The sequence below is a fragment of the Erithacus rubecula genome (assembly GCF_903797595.1).
Source record: "Erithacus rubecula genome assembly, contig: SUPER_Z_unloc_3, whole genome shotgun sequence".
NCBI classification, from domain to species: Eukaryota; Metazoa; Chordata; class Aves; order Passeriformes; family Muscicapidae; genus Erithacus; species Erithacus rubecula.
The window spans coordinates 3554551-3576847 of record NW_027635944.1 but is presented as its reverse complement, the minus strand read 5'-3'; the positions used below and the strand labels follow the sequence as shown (position 1 = coordinate 3576847).

The 22297-nt window shown below is 48.1% G+C and overlaps 1 protein-coding gene and 1 long non-coding RNA gene across 3 annotated transcripts in view; one reads left to right on the top strand and one right to left on the bottom strand.

The window, feature by feature from the left end:
• The first annotated feature begins 2495 nt into the window (after positions 1-2495).
• The window catches only part of LOC306814913 (serine/threonine-protein kinase PAK 2-like), a 47047-nt gene continuing 27245 nt past the window's right edge, over positions 2496-22297 (top strand). For both annotated transcript variants that reach the window (XM_079331428.1, XM_079331427.1), the window contains exons 1-2: positions 2496-2764; positions 3694-3731. In XM_079331428.1, the coding sequence (XP_079187554.1) occupies positions 2686-2764; positions 3694-3731 (117 nt within the window). In that variant the 5' untranslated portion in view covers positions 2496-2685. The remainder of the gene's footprint in view (positions 2765-3693; positions 3732-22297) is intronic.
• On the bottom strand, positions 3402-20895 carry LOC306814920. The gene is made up of 2 exons (XR_013777281.1): positions 20733-20895; positions 3402-3726 (listed from the first exon to the last, which is right to left on the bottom strand). It is a non-coding gene; the product is annotated as an uncharacterized lncRNA (long non-coding RNA).

Below are 22297 nucleotides of genomic sequence, written 5' to 3'. Positions count from 1 at the left end.
GAGGGTAAATTAGGGATTTTACACTTAACTGGGGAAGGAAATACATTAGTTAGTAATCGGAGATGAAACTAGAGCCACACAAGACAGACAACAAGCAAAAACCCTAATTTAAATGAGGCAATTAACAATTTTAACTCTTTAACTGTCCAAAATTATTCAACACATCTGATTTTACTGCCTTGTCTGGCTTCTAAGTGTGAAAGGGTTTTTCTAACAAGATTCATATTTTGTTAATGGGTAAATAAAAATATAATGCTTAATTGGAAGATTCCTCTGGAAGTCAGCTGTGGCTTAGGTCTTGTTGTTCAGGCCTTAGTACTTCACTGGAATTGTCCTTATTCAGGCAGTGATCCTGTCCCCTCAGCTGCAATGAAATCCTCAACTCTTCCCACAGGGATTGCTCAAGCTCTGGTTGTGCTGAGTTCCTTGTGAGTGGAGTCATAAGTCTCTTGGACAGACAGATTCTCTGTCACAGTGTCCATAATTTTTCTGGGATCCACCAAGGTAAGAGGGAAGTTCTCTGCAGCTCTGACATGAAAATTGTCCAGCTGGGTGTCCTTCGCTGTGAGTCTGAAGCACAGCAGCTCTCTGGGCACATGGTACTGCTGGCAGAGCTGGCTGCTGCCACTCAGGGCTCAGGCAGGCACCTGAGTTGCCTTGCTGCTCTGCAAAAGCCATCTCAGTGCTCAGGGCACCTCCTGAGCCCTGGTCTCAGTGAGAGTCCTGCCGGCAGGGTCAGAGCAGCGGCTCGTCGGGATCGGGGCTGCCCGTGCTCTCCACTCGCCCTGGCCCCGGCAGTGCTGGCCCTGCTGCCATGCACACACAGGGAATGGGAACTGCTGCCTGATGTTCCTGGAGCTGCACCGCTGCTGCTGCTGAGACACCTTGATGGATGAACTAGCGGGACTATGGGCAAAACTGGCCTGTGATAGCAAGGTCATGAAGGCAGAGGTGCAGATGGTCCTGTCAGTCCTATTTCTGCATATTTCTGGAAACCAAGGAAACTTTCTTGGTCAGTGAAGCACTGAGTTTGCAAAGCAATGGCTCCTTTGTTGTTCTTGTTTCCCTTTGGGCAGCATCCATATTTGAAGCCAGCTGAGGATCTCTCCAGACTGGTGTCTCTGATCATTGCAGTGAATGAATGGAGGCAGTTCAGGAGCTGGGGAAAACCATTTCAGGATGACTTTCTCCAGTTCAAGTCCTGAGTGAGATTCAGAATAAAAACTGTACCAAACTACAACTCCATTGGGAGTTCCTTCCTTGTCATCGTGTGAATAAGCTCTCCATTAACTTTCTGAATTGTCCAAATTGGTTTTGGTTTTTTGTTGGCTTTTTTTTTTTTAATTTATTTTTTTTATATGTGGGGGGTTAGGTTTGGTTGTTTGTTTTGTTTTTTTTAATGGAAGGTCCCATTTCTGGTGGTTTTAGTGTGGTTTAGGAATTGGGGAAGGGTCTCCTTCTGAGACAAAATTATTTTTGCTTTTCTATTTCCTTCATATATATTCATGGAAATGTAGACTATTGTTATATGGTTACATAGTTCCTAGGTAACTTGAGTACTTTTCCTCCCCTGGTAGGCAAAAAAGACAAAACACATTCCAAAGGCTCCTGTCCTATCTTAGATACTCTGGGAACCAAGGTTAAAACATGTTCTCAAGAACTTCTCATAAAGTAGTTCTAGCCTGTACATGTGGTACAACTAGTAGCAAGAAAGGGGGCTAAAGAAGAGCTGGAATCAAAGGAGAATTTCCTAATTATTGTGCTTCTAATTGGGAATTCTTATCAATTATGGTAATTTTACAAATTTATAAAACCACATTCACACAATGTGTGGCAGTCATTTTTCCATATCTGCCCCTGGAGGCCTCCAGTTAGAGACCAGAATTGATATCACCTCCTATGCTAATACTGTCTTGAAAGTATTTTGTTTTGTTTCTCAGTTATTAGGGCGTCACTTCCTCCACATTGCAGTGCCTTTGGAATACGGCCCATTGCCCAATTTTTGCACAACCGTGGTATTTGTACACGAGGCAGAAAGTAGAATTTCATTTCCAAATGCTAAATTCCAATGAGGAGTGGGGCAGCCAGAGCATCCTGTGCAGATAGAGGCCTGCAGCTGTGACTCGAGAGCGTTTTGGCTCCTGCCCAGTGCAGCAGGGGCATCTCCTGTGTGACTGCTGCTCCTCTGGTGCCCATGGATAGTAGGCACAGGGTTCTGCAAGGGAAATAGGATGGGGAGAGGGAATGTCTGCTGGCAATAGAGTGCAGTGGAAAATTTGGTCCCATCTGAGTGCTCAGTTCAGGTACAGGCTGTAGGTGCTTGGGGCACTCTTGGAGTTATTCTTGGATCCCTTGAATGACAAGGTTTGGCCCACCCAGGGAATTTGTGCTGCTTTGGGACAGGAAAACTTCCCATGCTATTTTGTGTTTGCAGTGGGGAAGGCTGGGCTGCTTTGCATAAATTCAGGGGCCAGTGCAGAAGGTTTGCTTTGTGATGTCAGGGCAGGGTTGCCACGTTGCTGTGGTGACACGAGAAGGCTGCCTTGGTGCACAAAGGGCCTCAGGGCCAGAGCCGCCCTTGGGCGTGCTCAGCGCAGGAGCGTCCCACGGTTTGTCCGTGGGCTACTGTGCAAAAACAAGAGCCTTGTTTCCTTTTGTGTTCCTAACTTGCAGAACACTGCAGCAATGATTAGGAATATCGTTGGTGTAGTTTGCACTGTTTATGGCATTGGCTATTCTGGATATTATCTATCTAACTTGGCATGTAAGTAGAGATTTTTATTGGGTGTAACCTAACCTGGCTTTTGTATGTCTTCCCACTCTTTCTTAGAGACTGGGTTGATTTGGAAACAGAAAGAGCATTAGGATGCCACTGGATTGGTAAAGCTCCAGTCAACATGTTCCACCAAAATGGGGTGTTTGTTGCCAGAGGGCTGTGAGCAGCATTTGCAAGGGAACATGCAGGGGTTGCATTCCCTCCACGGGAGAGTCTGTGGCAGCACAATTTGACAATTCCTCAGTTTGCTGGACCAGGCAGGACAATTTTGAAAATGCAGACTGGGAGACCTTCTCAGAAGGCCTTCTAAAATTTCTGCAGTTTTTAGAAGAGTTCAGAGAAAACTTCTTTTTCCCTAAATTTTATCATGAAAAGATTTGACTGTCTAACTTGACCCTTTACTAAAAGCTAAAAGAGTGATTCCCTTTACAATGAAGTGCAAACTGCAAAGCAGTGAGTGTTTGCTCCTGAACCCTGGAGGTGCTGCTGTGCAGTTTGACTGCCAAAAGAACTTTGATAGCTCAGAGGAATTTTGGGGAAGCTTTTCTGGGCAACTCTTTCAGCAAGTTAATGAGATTTAGTGCATGCAACTAATTAAAAAAAAAACAAAATAGTACCAGAAGGAGAGGATTAAAAAAAGCTGCTTTATTAGGAGGGCAGAAAAGAAGAATTGAGTGTTAAAGAACTATTTGCATTATAGCGATCAAGATTGTATTAATTTGCTGGCAGAACAAGCAAAAACATAGTCATAGCCCAGAATATTGTTCTGTTCTCTTGCTGGCAGCTTGAATGAGCTGTGTCTCCTTGACACCTGTGAAACAGAAAATGCTCTCTCTTTGGGTTGACTTGTTCTGTGGGATTCATCAGCTCAAGCAGTTGTCTTAAAGAATCTGCTTCATTTTCCTTTCCCACTACAGGTCATCTGACATATGTACTCAGAGGTGCCAAATCTGAGGTGAGCAAGAAAGGAACATTTAATGTTCCTGGTGTTAAAGAAATGAGGACAAAGCAGTGAGCTTGGCCAGTGACACTGGAGTGTAAAGGACAAGCTAAGTGGGATAGGAGAGAATCCACCTCCATGTGTGAAACATCAACAGCAAAGACATCACTGGCTATTTCCCAATTTACCATTTCAGAACTTTAAAGAACTCACAGCTGAGTTTTCAGAGAGAACGCTACTTCCAGATAGTAGAAATTATGGAATGTTTCATTCAGAGCAATATATAGTTCATTCAAAAGAGTCCAAATAAATTTAGTCTGAATGACTTAGAATTTCATCTCTATGAGAGTTTATGATGTTGCCTTAATAGAGGAGGTTGTCAGGATAAAGATTTGGAGTGCTGTTTGTAAGGTTAAGAAAACGAAAGATATCTTGAAATTGTATCCAAAGTCAAGAGTGGAAATTTACACATATGGAGCTGCACTGGACAAAAGGAGCCAGGGGTGCCCGGCAAGAGCCGCTGAACATTTGGCAGCGTGTGCCCAGGTGGCCAGGAAGGCCAAGGGCATGGTGTCTTGTGTCAGCCATAGTGGGGCAGCAGGAGCAGGGCAGTGAGCTGTGCCCTGTGCTGGGCGCCGCTGCAGCCGCTGCTGGAGTGCTGTGTCCAGTTGTGGGCCCCTGTGGAGCAGAAAGACATTGAGGGGCTGGAGCGTGTCCGGAGAAGGGCAAGGGAGCTGGGGAGGGGTGGCAGCACAAGTGCAAAGAGGATGTGCTGAGGGATCTTTGGGTATGGGAGTCTCAGGAGGGACCTTTCAGACACATTTCCTCGAATGCCTGCATGACAGTGCTCCCCACAGGGTGTGTTTCTGTGCCAAGAATCCCATCACTGCATCCCGATGCTTTAAGCTTTGCAGTAGGTGACACTTTGATCATTTGGTTTTTTGGGTCTCTGGTTTGTGAGCAGGAGGACCCCAGATCATGTTCTCTTTATGCAGTAAGCCAAAGTGCTTTTGCTTTAAATTTCCTTCCCTTTTGAAGAAAAGGATGAGATTCTGGTAGTGTTTAAATTTTCCATCTCTGCAGCAGCAACAGCTGGCTATTTCCTAATTTTCCATTTTAGAGTTTTAACGTACTCAAAGATCAGTTTTCAGAGAGAACCTTACTAGATAACAGTATCCATTCCAGAATATTGAATTCAAAGCCACATGCTGTTCTCTTGTACCAGCTCCTTTTCATTTAGTTAGAGAGACTAACTTTGAAACCCATTGTTCTGCGATAGTAGAGCAAGTTGTGGTGCTGAATAGAAATGGAGTTATAAATTATAGATAATGTCTCGTCCCTCATTCTCTCTGTTCTCTCTGTCCACAGCACTCAGAACCAACATCGAGCATGTTAGTGAATCTCTCAGTTTCTGGAGGTGAAGCTGAAGAGGAGGAAAATGACAGCGACCCTGAGGCTCTGGACACAGAACAATCTGAATATTCAGAGACAGTAAGAGCCAGTTCTGGCTAGTGCTGACTTTATTGCTAGACAGATCTGTAACTTTCTGACCAGCCAGCATTTGCCCTTGTTGGCTGAGGGTGCTGAGTGCTGGAGTACTGCCAGGAGTTAGCACTCCCCGTTGACAGCTGCATGTGCAAAATGGACTTAAATCTAGCATGATTTGGCCGCAGTCTACTGGGATTCTGAGAGAGCCCACCAGGAAGCATGAAGGCTCCTAGGCCCAGAAGAAGGGAGCATGTTAAATACAAAGCTGTGATTGACACAAAGGGGGAAATTGTGATCTGGAGAGACCTGTCCCACTCCACAGTGTGAGCAAAGAGCTACAAGGATAAAAAGTGATTGATGTGAGCACACAGGCTCTTTGGGGTGCTTTGTCCCCACAAGCTTCTTGGCTTTCCTTACCTGGCCACATTTCAGAGACACATTGTGGAGTTGCAGAGTGAAGTGAGGGATTTGGTGCCTTTCTTGCCAGGTGGTTCTTTTGCCTCTTCAGGCAGAGCGGTCAGTGGCAGAGTGCAGTCTGAATGCACCTGTGTTTTGACAGGGTGCAAAGAGATGATTGTGGTGTCCATGAAAGTTTGTGGGTCTACTCACGTCCCTTGTGTCGAAACACAAAACCTGCACAGTTCTGGACCAATTTCTGAGGCAAAATCAAGATGCTACATGTATCCCCTGATACTTTATGTTGCTTCGCGTGCCTTGATAATTCTTCTTAAACATGCCTTGGAAGCCTGGAGCAGGAGAAAAGAGGAAAAAGCTTGACTGATGTCTTGTGTTTCTAAAAACAAAATATTTTTTGAATTCTGGATGCTGTGCCCTAAGTCAAATGTGCGACATTGCATCTGGGGAGCTGCCAGAGACAAGGTGAACCAGGGGTGCCCGGCAAGGACCGCTGAACATTTGGCAGCGTGTGCCCAGGTGGCCAGGAAGGCCAAGGGCATGGTGTCTTGTGTCAGCAATAGTGGGGCAGCAGGAGCAGGGCAGTGAGCTGTGCCCTGTGCTGTGGCCGCTGCGGCCGCTGCTGGAGTGCTGTGTCCAGTTGTGGGCCCCTGTGGAGCAGAAAGACATTGAGGGGCTGGAGCGTGTCCAGAGAAGGGCAAGAGAGCTGGGGAAGGGTGGGAGCACAAGTGCAAAGAGGATGTGCTGAGGGATTTTTGGGTATGGGATTCTCAGGAGGGACCTTCCAGACACATTTCCTCGAATGCCTGCATGACAGTGCTCCCCACAGGGTGTGTTTCCGTGCCAAGAATCCCATCACTGCATCCCGATGCTTTAAGCTTTGCAGTAGGTGACACTTTGATCACTTGGGTTTTTCGATTGCTGGTTTGTGAGGAGAAGAAGCCCAGCTCATTTTGTCCTTCTGCAGCAAGCAAAGGTCGCTTTTGCTCAAGATTTCCTTCCCTTTTGCAGCACAGGATGAGATCTGATAGTGTTTTAATTTTCCATGTCTTCGCAGCAAGAGCTGGCTCTTTCTTTAATTTTTCCATTCTAGAGTGTCACTGAAGTCAAAGCACAGTTTTTGAGACAGAACCTTGCTTGCTGATAGTAGCCACTGTGCAGTATTGAATTCATTGCCGTATGCAGTTCTGTTGAATGAGCCCATTTTAATGTAGTGGCAAGTGACTTAGAATCCCATTGCTATGACAATTTATGGTACTGCATGCTAGAGGCAGGTTGTAGAGCCGAATAGAAATGGGATTATAAACGATAGCTAATAGACCGTGTCTCATGCTTCTCTCTGTCCACAGAGCCCAGAACCAAGAGCAGAGTATCCATTGACTTCCTCAGTTTCTGGAGGTGAAGCTGAAGAGGAGGAAAATGACAGCGACCCTGAGGCTCTGGACACAGAACAATCTGAATATTCAGAGACAGTAAGAGCCAGTTCTGGCTAGTGCTGACTTTATTGCTAGACAGATCTGTAACTTTCTGACCAGCCAGCATTTGCCCTTGTTGGCTGAGGGTGCTGAGTGCTGGAGTACTGCCAGGAGTTAGCACTCCCCGTTGACAGCTGCATGTGCAAAATGGACTTAAATCTAGCATGATTTGGCCGCAGTCTACTGGGATTCTGAGAGAGCCCACCAGGAAGCATGAAGGCTCCTAGGCCCAGAAGAAGGGAGCATGTTAAATACAAAGCTGTGATTGACACAAAGGGGGAAATTGTGATCTGGAGAGACCTGTCCCACTCCACAGTGTGAGCAAAGAGCTACAAGGATAAAAAGTGATTGATGTGAGCACACAGGCTCTTTGGGGTGCTTTGTCCCCACAAGCTTCTTGGCTTTCCTTACCTGGCCACATTTCAGTGACACATTGTGGAGATGCAGCTTGTAGTCAGACATTTGGTGCCTTTCTTGCCAGGTGGTTCTTTTGCCTCTTCAGTCAGAGCGGTCAGTGGCAGAGTGCAGTCTGAATGCACCTGTGTTTTGACAGGGTGCAAAGAGATGATTGTGGTGTCCATGAAAGTTTGTGGGTCTACTCACGTCCCTTGTGTCGAAACACAAAACCTGCACAGTTCTGGACCAATTTCTGAGGCAAAATCAAGATGCTACATGTATCCCCTGATACTTTATGTTGCTTCACGTGCCTTGATAATTCTTCTTAAACATGCCTTGGAAGCCTGGAGCAGGAGAAAAGAGGAAAAAGCTTGACTGATGTCTTGTGTTTCTAAAAACAAAATATTTTTTGAATTCTGGATGCTGTGCCCTAAGTCAAATGTGCGACATTGCATCTGGGGAGCTGCCAGAGACAAGGTGAACCAGGGGTGCCCGGCAAGATCCGCTGAACATTTGGCAGCGTGTGCCCAGGTGGCCAAGAAGGCCAAGGGCATGGTGTCTTGTGTCAGCCATAGTGGGGCAGCAGGAGCAGGGCAGTGAGCTGTGCCCTGTGCTGGGCGCCGCTGCGGCTGCTGCTGGAGTGCTGTTTCCAGTTGTGGGCCCCTATGGAGCAGAAAGACATTGAGGGGCTGGAGCGTGTCCGGAGAAGGGCAAGAGAGCTGGGGAGGGGTGGGAGCACAAGTGCAAAGAGGATGTGCTGAGGGATTTTTGGGTATGGGAGTCTCAGGAGGGACCTTCCAGACTCACTTCCGTGAATGCCTGCAAGACAATGCTCCCCACAAGGGTGTGTTTCCGTGACAAGAATTCCCTCACTCCGTCCAGATGCTTTAAGCTTTGCAGTAGGTGACACTTTGATTGCTTGGGTTTTTCGATTGCTGGTTTGTGAGGAGAAGAAGCTCAGCTAATTTTGTCTTTCTGCGGCAAACACAGGCACATTTCCTCAAAATTTCCTTGTCTTTTCCAGCACAGGATGAGATTCTGATAATGTTTTAATTGTCCATATCTTCAGCAGCAAGAGCTGGCTATTTCTTAATTTTTCCATTCTAGAGTTTCAACGAAGAGAAAGCACAGTTTTGACACAGAACCTTGCTTGCTGATAGTAGCCACTGTGCAGTATTGAATTCATTGCCATATGCAGTTCTGTTGAATGAGCCCATTTTAATGTAGTGGCAATGACTTAGAATCCCATTGCTATGACAGTTTATGGTTCTGCCATGGTAGGGCAGGTTGTAGAGCCGAATACAAATGGGATTATAAACGATAACTAACAGACCGTGTCTCATGCTTCTCTCTGTCCACAGAGCCCAGAACCAACCGGAGAGTATCCACTGACTATCTTTGCTCTTGGACAAGAGACCAAAGAGGAGGAAAATGACCTACAGCTTCCCGCTGAGGCGACACCTCAGGATGACTATTCCGAAACGGTACGTGCCACTCGTGGCTAGTGCTGACCTTAGTGACATGCGGTGCTGTAAGGTCTTGACCTCAGAATAGTTGCTGCTGGAGCTGGAGGCTGCTGAGTGCTGGCAGCCTGCCAGAGGCAAGCAAATTCCCCTGGAGCCAGTGACTGCTTGGAAACAGATTTTAATTTGTCTTGTTTGGGACCCAGCTTGCTTGAATTCTGGCAGTGGCCAGCTGGGAGCGTGAAGGCTCCTTGGCCCAGAGGAGGGAGCATGTCAATGGCACTACACAGATGCATGATCAATACGTCACGGTACAGTGTGGTCTGGAGACACCTGTCCCATTCTAAAGTGTGAGCAAAGAGCTACAGGCATCAAAGTGTTTGATCTGAGCACACAGGCTCTTTGGGGTGTTTTGTCCCCACAAGCTCTTTGGCTTTGCTTACCTGCTCACATTTCAGTGACACATTGTGGAGTTGCAGAGTGAAGTGAGGGATTTGGTGCCTTTCTTGCCAGGTGGTTCTTTTGCCTCTTCAGGCAGAGCGGTCAGTGGCAGAGTGCAGTCTGAATGCACCTGTGTTTTGATAAGGTGCAAAGAGATGATTGTGGTGTCCAGCAATGTGTGTGGGTCTACTCGCGTCCCCTGTGTCGAAACACAAAACATGCTCACTTCTGGACCAATATCTGAGGCAAAATCAAGATGCTACATGTATCCCCTGATACTTTATGTTGCTTCGTGTGCCTTGATAATTCTTCTTAAAAATGCCTTTGAAGCCTGGAGCAGGAGAAAAGAGGAAAAAGCTTGCCTGATGTCTTGTGTTTCTAAAAAGAAAAATTTTTGGAATTCTGGATGCTGTGCCCTAAGTCAAATGTGCGACATTGCATCTGAGGAGCTGCCAGAGACAAGGTGAACCAGGGGTGCCCAGCAAGAGCCGCTGAACATTTGGCAGCGTGTGCCCAGGTGGCCAGGAAGGCCAAGGGCATGGTGTCTTGTGTCAGCAATAGTGGGGCAGCAGGAGCAGGGCAGTGAGCTGTGCCCTGTGCTGGGCGCCGCTGCGGCCGCTGCTGGAGTGCTGTGTCCAGTTGTGGGCCCCTGTGGAGCAGAAAGACATTGAGGGGCTGGAGCGTGTCCGGAGAAGGGCAAGGGAGCTGGGGAGGGGTGGGAGCACAAGTGCAAAGAGGATGTGCTGAGGGATTTTTGGGTATAGGAGTCTCAGGAGGGACCTTCCAGAGGCACTTCCTCGAATGCCTACATGACAGTGCTCCCCACAGGGTGTGTTTCTGTGACAAGAATCCCATCACTGCATCCAGATGCTTTAAGCTTTGCAGTAGGTGACATTTTGATTGCTTGGGTTTTTCGATTGCTGGTTTGTGAGGAGAAGAAGCCCAGCTGATTTTGTCTTTCTGCAGCAAGCAAGATCATTTTTGCACAAAATTTCCTTCCCTTTTGCAGCACAGGATGAGATTCTGATAATGTTTTAATTTTCCATGTCTTCAGCAGCAACTGGTGGCTATTTCTTAATTTTTCCATTCTAGAGTTTCATGGAAGTCAAAGCACAGTTTTGACACAGAACCTTGCTTACTGATAGTAGCCACTGTGCAGTATTGAATTCATTGCCATATGCAGTTCTGTTGAATGAGCCCATTTTAATGCAGTGGCAGTGACTTAGAATCCCATTGCTATGACAGTTTATGGTTCTGCCATGGTAGAGCAGGTTGTAGATCCGAATAGAAATGGGATTATAAATGATAGCTAATAGACTGTGTCTCATGCTTCTCTCTGTCCACAGAGCCCAGAACCAGCAGGAGTGAATCAACTAACTCCCTTAATTATTGGAGGAGATGCTAAAGAAGAGGAAAGTGACCTTCAACTTCCTGCTGTGGCCACACTTCAGGATGACTATTCCGACCCGGTAAGTGCCACTTTGTGGCTAGTGCTGACCTTAGTGACATGTGGTGCTTTAATCTCTTGACCTGAGAGTAGTTGCTGCTGGAGCTGGAGGCTGCTGAGTGCTGGCAGCCTGCCAAGAGCTATGAAATACCCCCGAGCCAGTGACATCTTAGAAACTGCTTTTAATTTGTCATGTTTGGGACCCAGCTTGCTTGAATTCTGGGAGTGGCCAGTCGGGAGCATGAAGGCTCCTTGGCCCAGAGGAGGGAGCATGTCAATGGCACTACACAGATGCATGATCAATACATCGGGGGACAGTGTGTTCTGGAGAGACCTGTCCCACTCCACAGTGTGAGCAAAGAGCTATAGGCACCAAAGTGTTTGATCTGAGCACACAGGCTCTTTGGGGTGCTTTGTCCTCACAAGCTCCTTGGCTTTGCTTACCTGGTCGCATTTCAGTGACACATTGTGGAGTTGCAGAGTGAAGTGAGGGATTTGGTGCCTTGCTTGCCAGGTGGTTCTTTTGCCTCTTCAGGCAGAGCGGTCAGTGGCAGAGTGCAGTCTGAATGCACCTGTGTTTTGAGAGGGTGCAAAGAGATGATTGTGGTGTCCAGGAAAGTGTGTAGGCCTACTCACGTCCCGTATGTCAAGAGCCCCAATGTGCATAGTTAAGAAACCAATTCTCAAGCAACACCCAGAGGCCAGATTTGTTTCTTGCTACTTTCTGTTATTTGGTCTGCCTTGATAATTATGTTTGAAAATGCAGTTTGAACCTGGAGAGGGGCTCAAGCTAGAGAGATTTGGACTACTTTGTTGTGTTGGTAAGAAGTAGAAAGTCTTGGAAATTTGGATGCAGTGTCCAAAATCAAATGTTCAACGTTACGTCTGGAGAGCTGCCTGAGACAAGGGGAACCAGGGGTTCCCGGCAAGAGCCGCTGAACATTTGGCAGCGTGTGCCCAGGTGGCCAGGAAAGCCAAGGGCATGGTGTCTTGTGTCAGCCATAGTGGGGCAGCAGGAGCAGGGCAGTGAGCTGTGCCCTGTGCTGGGCGCCGCTGCGGCCGCTGCTGGAGTGCTGTGTCCAGTTGTGGGCCCCTGTGGAGCAGAAAGACATTGAGGGGCTGGAGCGTGTCCGGAGAAGGGCAAGGGAGCTGGGGAGGGGTGGGAGCACAAGTGCAAAGAGGATGTGCTGAGGGATTTTTGGGTATGGGAGTCTCAGGAGAGAACTTCCAGACTCACTTCCGTGAATGCCTACATGACAGTGCTCCCCACAGGGTGTGTTTCCGTGACAAGAATTCCCTCACTCCGTCCAGATGCTTTAAGCTTTGCAGTAGGTGACACTTTGTTCGCTTGGGTTTTTTGATTGCTGGTTTGTGAGGAGAAGAAGCCCAGCTGATTTTCTCTTTCTGCAGCAAGCAAAGGCACTTTTGCTCAAAATTTCCTTCCCTTTTGCAGCACAGGTTGAGATTCTGATAGTGTTTTAATTTTCCATGACTTCAGCAGCAAGAGCTGGCTATTTCTTAATTTTTCCATTCTAGAGTTTCATGGAAGTCAAAGCACAGTTTTGAGACAGAACCTTGCTTACTGATAGTAGCCACTGTGCAGTATTGAATTCATTGCCATATGCAGTTCTGTTGAATGAGCCCATTTTAGTGCAGTGGCAGTGACTTAGAATCCCATTGCTATGACAGTTTATGGTTCTGCCATGGTAGGGCAGGTTGTAGAGCCGAATAGGAATGGGATTATAAATGATAGCTGATAGACCGTGTCTCATGCTTCTCTCTGTCCACAGAGCCCGGGACCTAGAGCAGAGTATCCAGTGACCTACTTTGGTCTTGGAGAAAACGTCAAAGAGGAGGAAAATGAGCTGCAGCTTCCCTCTGTGCTTACAGTTCACAATGAAAATTCCGAAACGGTAAGTGCCACTTCTGGCTAGTGCTGACCTTAGTGACATGCGGTGCTGTAAGGTCTTGACCTCAGAATAGTTGCTGCTGGAGCTGGAGGCTGCTGAGTGCTGGCAGCCTGCCAAGAGCTATGAAATTCCCCCGAGGCAATGACTGCTTGGAAACTGCTTTTAATTTGTCATGTTTGGGACCCAGCTTGCTTGAATTCTGGCAGTGGCCAGTCGGGAGCGTGAAGGCTCCTTGGCCCAGAGGAGGGAGCATGTCAATGACATTACACAGATGCATGATCAATACGTCGGGGGACAGTGTGTTCTGGAGAGACCTGTCCCACTCCACAGTGTGAGCAAAGAGCTACAGGCATCAAAGTGTTTGATCTGAGCACACAGGCTCTTTGGGGTGCTTTGTCCCCACAAGCTCCTTGGCTCTCCTTACATGCTCGCATTTCAGAGACACATTGTGGAGTTGCAGAGTGAAGTGAGGGATTTGGTGCCTTTCTTGCCAGGTGGTTCTTTTGCCTCTTCAGGCAGAGCGGTCAGTGGCAGAGTGCAGTCTGAATGCACCTGTGTTTTGATAAGGAGCAAAGAGATGATTGTGGTGTCCAGGAATGTGTGTGGGTCTACTCACGTCCCTTGTGTCGAAACACAAAACCTGCTCACTTCTGGACCAATTTCTGAGGAAAAACCAAGATGCTACATGTATCCCCTAATACTTTATGTTGCTTCGTGTGTCTTGATAATTCTTCTTAAACATTCCTTGGAAGCCTGGAGCAGGAGAAAAGAGGAAAAAGCTTGACTGATGTCTTGTGTTTCTAAAAACAAAAATTTTTGGAATTCTGGATGCTGTGCCCTAAGTCAAATGTGCGACATTGCATCTGGGGAGCTGCCAGAGACAAGGTGAACCAGGGGTGCCCGGCAAGAGCCGCTGAACATTTGGCAGCGTGTGCCCAGGTGGCCAGGAAGGCCAAGGGCATGGTGTCTTGTGTCAGCAATAGTGGGGCAGCAGGAGCAGGGCAGTGAGCTGTGCCCTGTGCTGGGCGCCGCTGCGGCCGCTGCTGGAGTGCTGTGTCCAGTTGTGGGCCCCTGTGGAGCAGAAAGACATTGAGGGGCTGGAGCGTGTCCGGAGAAGGGCAAGAGAGCTGGGGAGGGGTGGGAGCACAAGTGCAAAGAGGATGTGCTGAGGGATTTTTGGGTATAGGAGTCTCAGGAGGGACCTTCCAGAGGCACTTCCTCGAATGCCTACATGACAGTGCTCCCCACAGGGTGTGTTTCTGTGACAAGAATCCCATCACTGCATCCAGATGCTTTAAGCTTTGCAGTAGGTGACATTTTGATTGCTTGGGTTTTTCGATTGCTGGTTTGTGAGGAGAAGAAGCCCAGCTGATTTTGTCTTTCTGCAGCAAGCAAGATCATTTTTGCACAAAATTTCCTTCCCTTTTGCAGCACAGGATGAGATTCTGATAATGTTTTAATTTTCCATGTCTTCAGCAGCAACTGGTGGCTATTTCTTAATTTTTCCATTCTAGATTTTCATCGAAGTCAAAGCACAGTTTTGAGACAGAACCTTGCTTGCTGATAGTAGCCACTGTGCAGTATTGAATTCATTGCCATATGCAGTTCTGTTGAATGAGCCCATTTTAATGCAGTGGCAGTGACTTAGAATCCCATTGCTATGACAGTTTATGGTTCTGCCATGGTAGAGCAGGTTGTAGATCCGAATAGAAATGGGATTATAAATGATAGCTAATAGACTGTGTCTCATGCTTCTCTCTGTCCACAGAGCCCAGAACCAGCAGGAGTGAATCAACTAACTCCCTTAATTATTGGAGGAGATGCTAAAGAAGAGGAAAGTGACCTTCAACTTCCTGCTGTGGCCACACTTCAGGATGACTATTCCGACCCGGTAAGTGCCACTTTGTGGCTAGTGCTGACCTTAGTGACATGTGGTGCTTTAATCTCTTGACCTGAGAGTAGTTGCTGCTGGAGCTGGAGGCTGCTGAGTGCTGGCAGCCTGCCAAGAGCTATGAAATACCCCCGAGCCAGTGACATCTTAGAAACTGCTTTTAATTTGTCATGTTTGGGACCCAGCTTGCTTGAATTCTGGGAGTGGCCAGTCGGGAGCATGAAGGCTCCTTGGCCCAGAGGAGGGAGCATGTCAATGGCACTACACAGATGCATGATCAATACGTCGGGGGACAGTGTGTTCTGGAGAGACCTGTCCCACTCCACAGTGTGAGCAAAGAGCTATAGGCACCAAAGTGTTTGATCTGAGCACACAGGCTCTTTGGGGTGCTTTGTCCTCACAAGCTCCTTGGCTTTGCTTACCTGGTCGCATTTCAGTGACACATTGTGGAGTTGCAGAGTGAAGTGAGGGATTTGGTGCCTTGCTTGCCAGGTGGTTCTTTTGCCTCTTCAGGCAGAGCGGTCAGTGGCAGAGTGCAGTCTGAATGCACCTGTGTTTTGATAGGGTGCAAAGAGATGGTTGTGGTGTCCAGGAAAATGTGTGGGCCTATTCGCGTCCCGTGTGTCAAAAGCCCCAATGTGCATAGTTAAGAAACCAATTCTGAAGTAAAACCCAGAGGCTGATGTGTGTCTTTTTACTTTCCATTTTGTGGTCTGCCTTGATAACTGTGTTTGAAAATGCCGGTGGAGCCTGGAGAGGGGCTCAAGCTAGAGAGACTTGGACTACTTTCTTGTGTTGGTAAGAAGTAGAAAGTCTTGGAAATTTGGATGCAGTGTCCAAAATCAAATGTTCAACGTTACGTCTGGAGAGCTGCCTGAAACAAGGGGAACCAGGGGTGCCCGGCAAGAGCCGCTGAACATTTGGCAGCGTGTGCCCAGGTGGCCAGGAAAGCCAAGGGCATGGTGTCTTGTGTCAGCCATAGTGGGGCAGCAGGAGCAGGGCAGTGAGCTGTGCCCTGTGCTGGGCGCCGCTGCGGCCGCTGCTGGAGTGCTGTGTCCAGTTGTGGGCCCCTGTGGAGCAGAAAGACATTGAGGGGCTGGAGCGTGTCCGGAGAAGGGCAAGGGAGCTGGGGAGTGGTGGGAGCACAAGTGCAAAGAGGATGTGCTGAGGGATTTTTGGGTATGGGAGTCTCAGGAGAGAACTTCCAGACTCACTTCCGTGAATGCCTACATGACAGTGCTCCCCACAGGGTGTGTTTCCGTGACAAGAATTCCCTCACTCCGTCCAGATGCTTTAAGCTTTGCAGTAGGTGACACTTTGTTCGCTTGGGTTTTTTGATTGCTGGTTTGTGAGGAGAAGAAGCCCAGCTGATTTTCTCTTTCTGCAGCAAGCAAAGGCACTTTTGCTCAAAATTTCCTTCCCTTTTGCAGCACAGGTTGAGATTCTGATAATGTTTTAATTTTCCATGACTTCAGCAGCAAGAGCTGGCTATTTCTTAATTTTTCCATTCTAGAGTTTCATGGAAGTCAAAGCACAGTTTTGAGACAGAACCTTGCTTACTGATAGTAGCCACTGTGCGGTATTGAATTCATTGCCATATGCAGTTCTGTTGAATGAGCCCATTTTAATGCAGTGGCAGTGACTTAGAATCCCATTGCTATGACAGTTTATGGTTCTGCCATGGTAGGGCAGGTTGTAGAGCCGAATAGGAATGGGATTATAAATGGTAGCTGATAGACCGTGTCTCATGCTTCTCTCTGTCCACAGAGCCCGGGACCTAGAGCAGAGTATCCAGTGACCTTCTTTGGTCTTGGAGAAAACGTCAAAGAGGAGGAAAATGAGCTGCAGCTTCCCTCTGTGCTTACAGTTCACAATGAAAATTCCGAAACGGTACGTGCCACTTCTGGCTAGTGCTGACCTTAGTGACATGCGGTGCTTTAAGGTCTTGACCTGAGAGTAGTTGCTGCTGGAGCAGGAGGCTGCTGAGTGCTGGCAGCCTGCCAGAGCAATGCAAATTCCCCCGAGGCAAGTGACATGCTTTAAAAGGAGATTTTTAATTGTAGTGTATTGGACCCAACTTGCTTGAATTCTGGCAGTGGCCAGTCGGGAGCGTGAAGGCTCCTTGGCCCAGAGGAGGGAGCATGTCAATGGCACTACACAGATGCATGATCAATACGTCGGGGTACAGTGTGTTCTGGAGAGACCTGTCCCATTCTAAAGTGTGAGCAAAGAGCTACAGGCATCAAAGTGTTTGATCTGAGCACACAGGCTCTTTGGGGTGCTTTGTCCCCACAGGCTCCTTGGCTTTGTTTACCTGGTGGCATTTCAGAGACACATTGTGGAGTTGCAGAGTGAAGTGAGGGATTTGGTGCCTTTCTTGCCAGGTGGTTCTTTTGCCTCTTCAGGCAGAGCGGTCAGTGGCAGAGTGCAGTCTGAATGCACCTGTGTTTTGATAAGGTGCAAAGAGATGATTGTGGTGTCCTGAATGTGTGTGGGCCTACTAAAGTCTCAGGTGTCGAAACACAAAACCTGCACGCTTCCGGACCAATTTCTGAGGCAAAATCAAGATGCTACATGTATCCTTTGATACTTTATGTTGCTTCGTGTGCCTTGATAATTGTGCTTAAAAATGTCTTCGAAGCCTGGAGCAGGAGAAAGGAGGAAAAGGTTTGACGGATGTCTTGTTTTTCTAAAAACAAAATGTTTTGGAATTCTGGATGCTGTGCCCTGAGTCAAATGTGGAGCTTTGCGTCTGGGGAGCTGCCTGAGGGAAGGGGAAGCAGGGGTGCCCGACAAGAGGCGCTGAACATTTGGCAGCGTGTGCCCAGGTAGCCTGGAAGGCCAAGGGCATGGTGTCTTGTGTCAGCAATAGTGGGGCAGCAGGAGCAGGGCAGTGAGCTGTGCCCTGTGCTGGGCGCCGCTGCGGCCGCTGCTGGAGTGCTGTGTCCAGTTGTGGGCCCCTGTGGAGCAGAAAGACATTGAGGGGCTGGAGCGTGTCCGGAGAAGGGCAAGGGAGCTGGGGAGGGGTGGGAGCACAAGTGCAAAGAGGATGTGCTGAGGGATTTTTGGTTATGGGATTCTCAGGAGGGACATTTCAGAGTTACTTGCTGGAATGCCTACATGACAGTGCTCCCCACAGATTGTGTTTATGTGACAAGAATCCCCTCACTGCATCCAGATGCTTTAAGCTTTGCAGTAGGTGACAGTTTGATCGCTTAGGTTTCTCGATTGCAGGTTTGTGAGGAAAAGAAGCCCAGATGATTTTGTCTTTCTGCAGCAAGCAAAGGCGCTTTTGCACAAAATTTCCTTCCATTTTGCAGCTCAGGATGAGATTCTGATAATGTTTTAATTTTCCATATCTTCAGTAGTAACAGCTTGCTATTTCTTAATTTTTCCATTCTAGAGTTTCAACGAAGTCAAAGCACAGTTTTGAGACAGAACCTTGCTTGCTGATAGTAGCCACTGTGCAGTATTGACTTCATTGCCATATGCAGTTCTGTTGAATGAGCCCATTTTAATGCAGTGGCAGTGACTTAGAATCCCATTGCTATGACAGTTTATGGTTCTGCCATGGTAGAGCAGGTTGTAGATCCGAATAGAAATGGGATTATAAATGATAGCTAATAGACCGTGTCTCATGCTTCTCTCTGTCCACAGAGCCCAGAACCAAGCAGGAGTGAATCAACTACTCCCTTAGTTATTGCAGAAGATGCTAAAGAGGAGGAAATGACCTTCAACTTCCTGCTGTGGCCACACTTCAGGATGACTATTCCGACCCGGTAAGTGCCACTTGTGGCTAGTGCTGACCTTAGTGACATGTGGTGCTTTAATCTCTTGACCTGAGAGTAGTTGCTGCTGGAGCTGGAGGCTGCTGAGTGCTGGCAGCCTGCCAGAGCTAATGAAATACCCCCGAGCCAGTGACTGCATGGAAACAGATTTTAATTTGTCTTGTTTGGGACCCAGCTTGCCTGAATTCTGGCAGTGGCCAGCTGGGAGCGTGAAGGCTCCTTGGCCCAGAGGAGGGAGCAGGTCAATGGCACTACACAGATGCATGATCAATACTTCGGGGGACAGTGTGTTCTGGAGTGGCCTGTCCCACTCCACAGTGTGAGCAAAGAGCTACAGACACCAGAGTGGTTGATCTGAGCACACACGCTCTTTGGAGTGCTTTGTCCCCACAAGCTCCTCGGCTTTGCTTCCCTGGTCGCCTTTCAGAGACACATTGTGGAGTTGCAGCTTGAAGTGAGGGATTTGATGCCTTTCTTGCCAGGTGGTTCTTTTGCCTCTTCAGGCAGAGTGGTCAGTGGCAGAATGCAGTCTGAATGCACCTGTGTTTTGATAAGGTGCAAGGAGATGATTGTGGTGTCCCTGAATGTGTGTGGGCCTACTCACGTGCTCTGTGTCAAATGCCCCAAAGTGCATAGTTAAGAAACCAATCCTCAAGCAAACCCCAAAGGCCTGATGTGTCTCTTGCTACTTTCTATTGTGTGGTCGGCCTTAATAACTGTGTTTGAAAATGCCGTTGGAGTCTGGAGAGGGGCTCAAGCTAGAAAGACTTGGACTGCTGTCTTGTGTTGGTAACAAGGAGAAAGTCTTGGAAATCCGGATGCAGTGTCCAAAATCAAATGCGCTGCTTTGCGACTGGGGAGCTGCCTGAGGGAAGGGGAAGCAGGGGTGCCCGACAAGAGGCGCTGAACATTTGGCAGCATGTGCCCAGGTGGCCAAGAAGGCCAAGGGCATGGTGTCTTGTGTCAGCAATAGTGGGGCAGCAGGAGCAGGGCAGTGAGCTGTGCCCTGTGCTGGGCGCCTCTGCGGCCGCTGCTGGAGTGCTGTGTCCAGTTGTGGGCCCCTGTGGAGCAGAAAGACATTGAGGGGCTGGAGCGTGTCCGGAGAAGGGCAAGGGAGCTGGGGAGTGGTGGGAGCACAAGTGCAAAGAGGATGTGCTGAGGGATTTTTGGGTATAGGGAGTCTCAGGAGGGACCTTCCAGAGGCACTTCCTCGAATGCCTACATGACAGTGCTCCCCACAGGGTGTGTTTCAGTGACAAGAATTCCCTCACTCCGTCCACATGCTTTAAGCTTTGCAGTAGGTGACACTTTGTTCGCTTGGGTTTTTCGATTGCTGGTTTGTGAGGAGAAGAAGCCCAGCTGATTTTCTCTTTCTGCAGCAAGCAAAGTCGCTTTTGCTCAAAATTTCCTTCCATTTTGCAGCACAGGATGAGACTCTGATAGTGTTTTAATTTTTCATGTCTTCAGAAGCAACTGGTGGCTATTTCTTAATTTTTCCATTCTAGAGTTTCAATGAAGTCAAAGCACAGTTTTGAGACAGAACCTTGCTTGCTGATAGTAGCCACTGTGCAGTATTGAATTCATTGCCGTATGCAGTCCTGTTGAATGAGTCCTTTTTAATTTACTTGAAGTTACTTAGAATCCCATTGCTATGACAAATATGGTACTGCCATGGCTAGAGGAGGTTGTAGAGCCGAACAGAAATGGGATAATAAACGATAGCTAATAGACCGTGTCTCATGCTTCTCTCTGTCCACAGAGCCCAGAACCAAGAGCGGAATATCCATTGATTCCATTAGTTCTTGGAGAAGAAACTGAAGAGAAGCAACGTGACCTGAAGTGTCCCGTGGCTGTCACACCTCAGGATGTGTATTATGAACCGGTAAGTGCCACTTGTGGCTAGTGCTGACCTTAGTGTCATGCGGTGCTTTAAGGTCTTGACCTGAGAGTAGTTGTTGCCGGTGCCGCAGGCTGCTGAGTGCTGGCAGCCTGCCAAGAGGAAGCAAATTCCCCCGATGGAATGACTGCTTGGAAAAAGCTTTTAATTTGTCTTGTTTGGGACCCAGCTTGCTTGAATTCTGGCAGTGGCCAGCTGGGAGCGTGAAGGCTCCTTGGCCCAGAGGAGGGAGCATGTCAATGGCACTACACACATGCATGATAATAATGTCGGGGGACAGTGTGTTCTGGAGAGACCTGTCCCACTCCACAGTGTGAGCAGAGAGCTACAGGCACCAAAGTGTTTGATCTGAGCACACAGGCTCTTTGGGGTGCTTTGTCCCCACAAGCTCCTTGGCTTTGCTTACCTGCTCACATTTCAGAGACACATTGTGGAGTTGCAGCTTGAAGTGAGAGATTTGGTGCCTTTCTTGCCAGGTGGTTCTTTTGCCTCTTCAGGCAGAGCGGTCAGTGGCAGAGTGCAGTCTGAATGCACCTGTGTTTTGATAAGGTGCAAAGAGATGATTGTGGTGTCCAGGAAAGTGTGTGGGCCTACTCGCGTCCGGTGTGTGGAAACACAAAACCTGCACGCTTCCGGACCAATTTCTGAGGCAAAATCAAGATGCTACATGTATCCCTTGAATACTTTATGTTGCTTCATCTTCCTTGATAATTGTGCTTAAAAATGCCTTCGAAGCCTGGAGCAGGAGAAAGGAGGAAAAGGTTTGACTGATGTCTTGTTTTTCTAAAAACAAAATGTTTTGGAATTCTGGATGCTGTGCCCTAAGTCAAATGTGCGACATTTGCATCTGGGGAGCTGCCTGAGGACAAGGGAACCAGGGGTGCCCGGCAAGAGCGCTGAACATTTGGCAGCGTGTGCCCAGGTGGCCAAGAAGGCCAAGGGCATGGTGTCTTGTGTCAGCAATAGTGGGGCAGCAGGAGCAGGGCAGTGAGCTGTGCCCTGTGCTGGGCGCCGCTGCGGCCGCTGCTGGAGTGCTGTGTCCAGTTGTGGGCCCCTGTGGAGCAGAAAGACATTGAGGGGCTGGAGCGTGTCCGGAGAAGGGCAAGGGAGCTGGGGAGGGGTGGGAGCACAAGTGCAAAGAGGATGTGCTGAGGGATTTTTGGGTATAGGAGTCTCAGGAGGGACCTTCCAGAGGCACTTCCTCGAATGCCTACATGACAGTGCTCCCCACAGGGTGTGTTTCTGTGACAAGAATCCCCTCACTGCATCCAGATGCTTTAAGCTTTGCAGTAGGTGACACTTTGATCGCTTGGGTTTTTCGATTGCTGGTTTGTGAGGAGAAGAAGCCCAGATGATTTTGTCTTTCTGCAGCAAGCAAAGGCGCTTTTGCACAAAATTTCCTTCCATTTTGCAGCTCAGGATGAGATTCTGATAATGTTTTAATTTTCCATATCTTCAGTAGTAACAGCTTGCTATTTCTTAATTTTTCCATTCTAGAGTTTCAACGAAGTCAAAGCACAGTTTTGAGACAGAACCTTGCTTGCTGATAGTAGCCACTGTGCAGTATTGAATTCATTGCCATATGCAGTTCTGTTGAATGAGTCCATTTTAATTTAGTTGCAGTCACTTAGAATCCCATTGCTATGACAATTTATGGTTCTGCCATGGTAGGTCAGGTTGTAGAGCCAAATAGAAATGGGATTATAAGTAATAGCTAATAGAGCGTGTCTCATGCTTCTCTCTGTCCACAGAGCCCAGAACCAAGCGCAGAGTATCCAGCTGACTCCTTATTGTCTTGCAGAAGAGGCCTAAAGAGGAGGAAAATGACCTACAAGCTTCCTGCTGTGGTCTACACCTCAGGCATGACTATTCCTGAAGCAGTAAGTGCCACTTGTGGCTAGTGCTGACCTTAGTGACATGCAGGTGCTTTAAGGTCTTGACATGAGAGTAGTTAGCTGCTGGAGCTGGAGG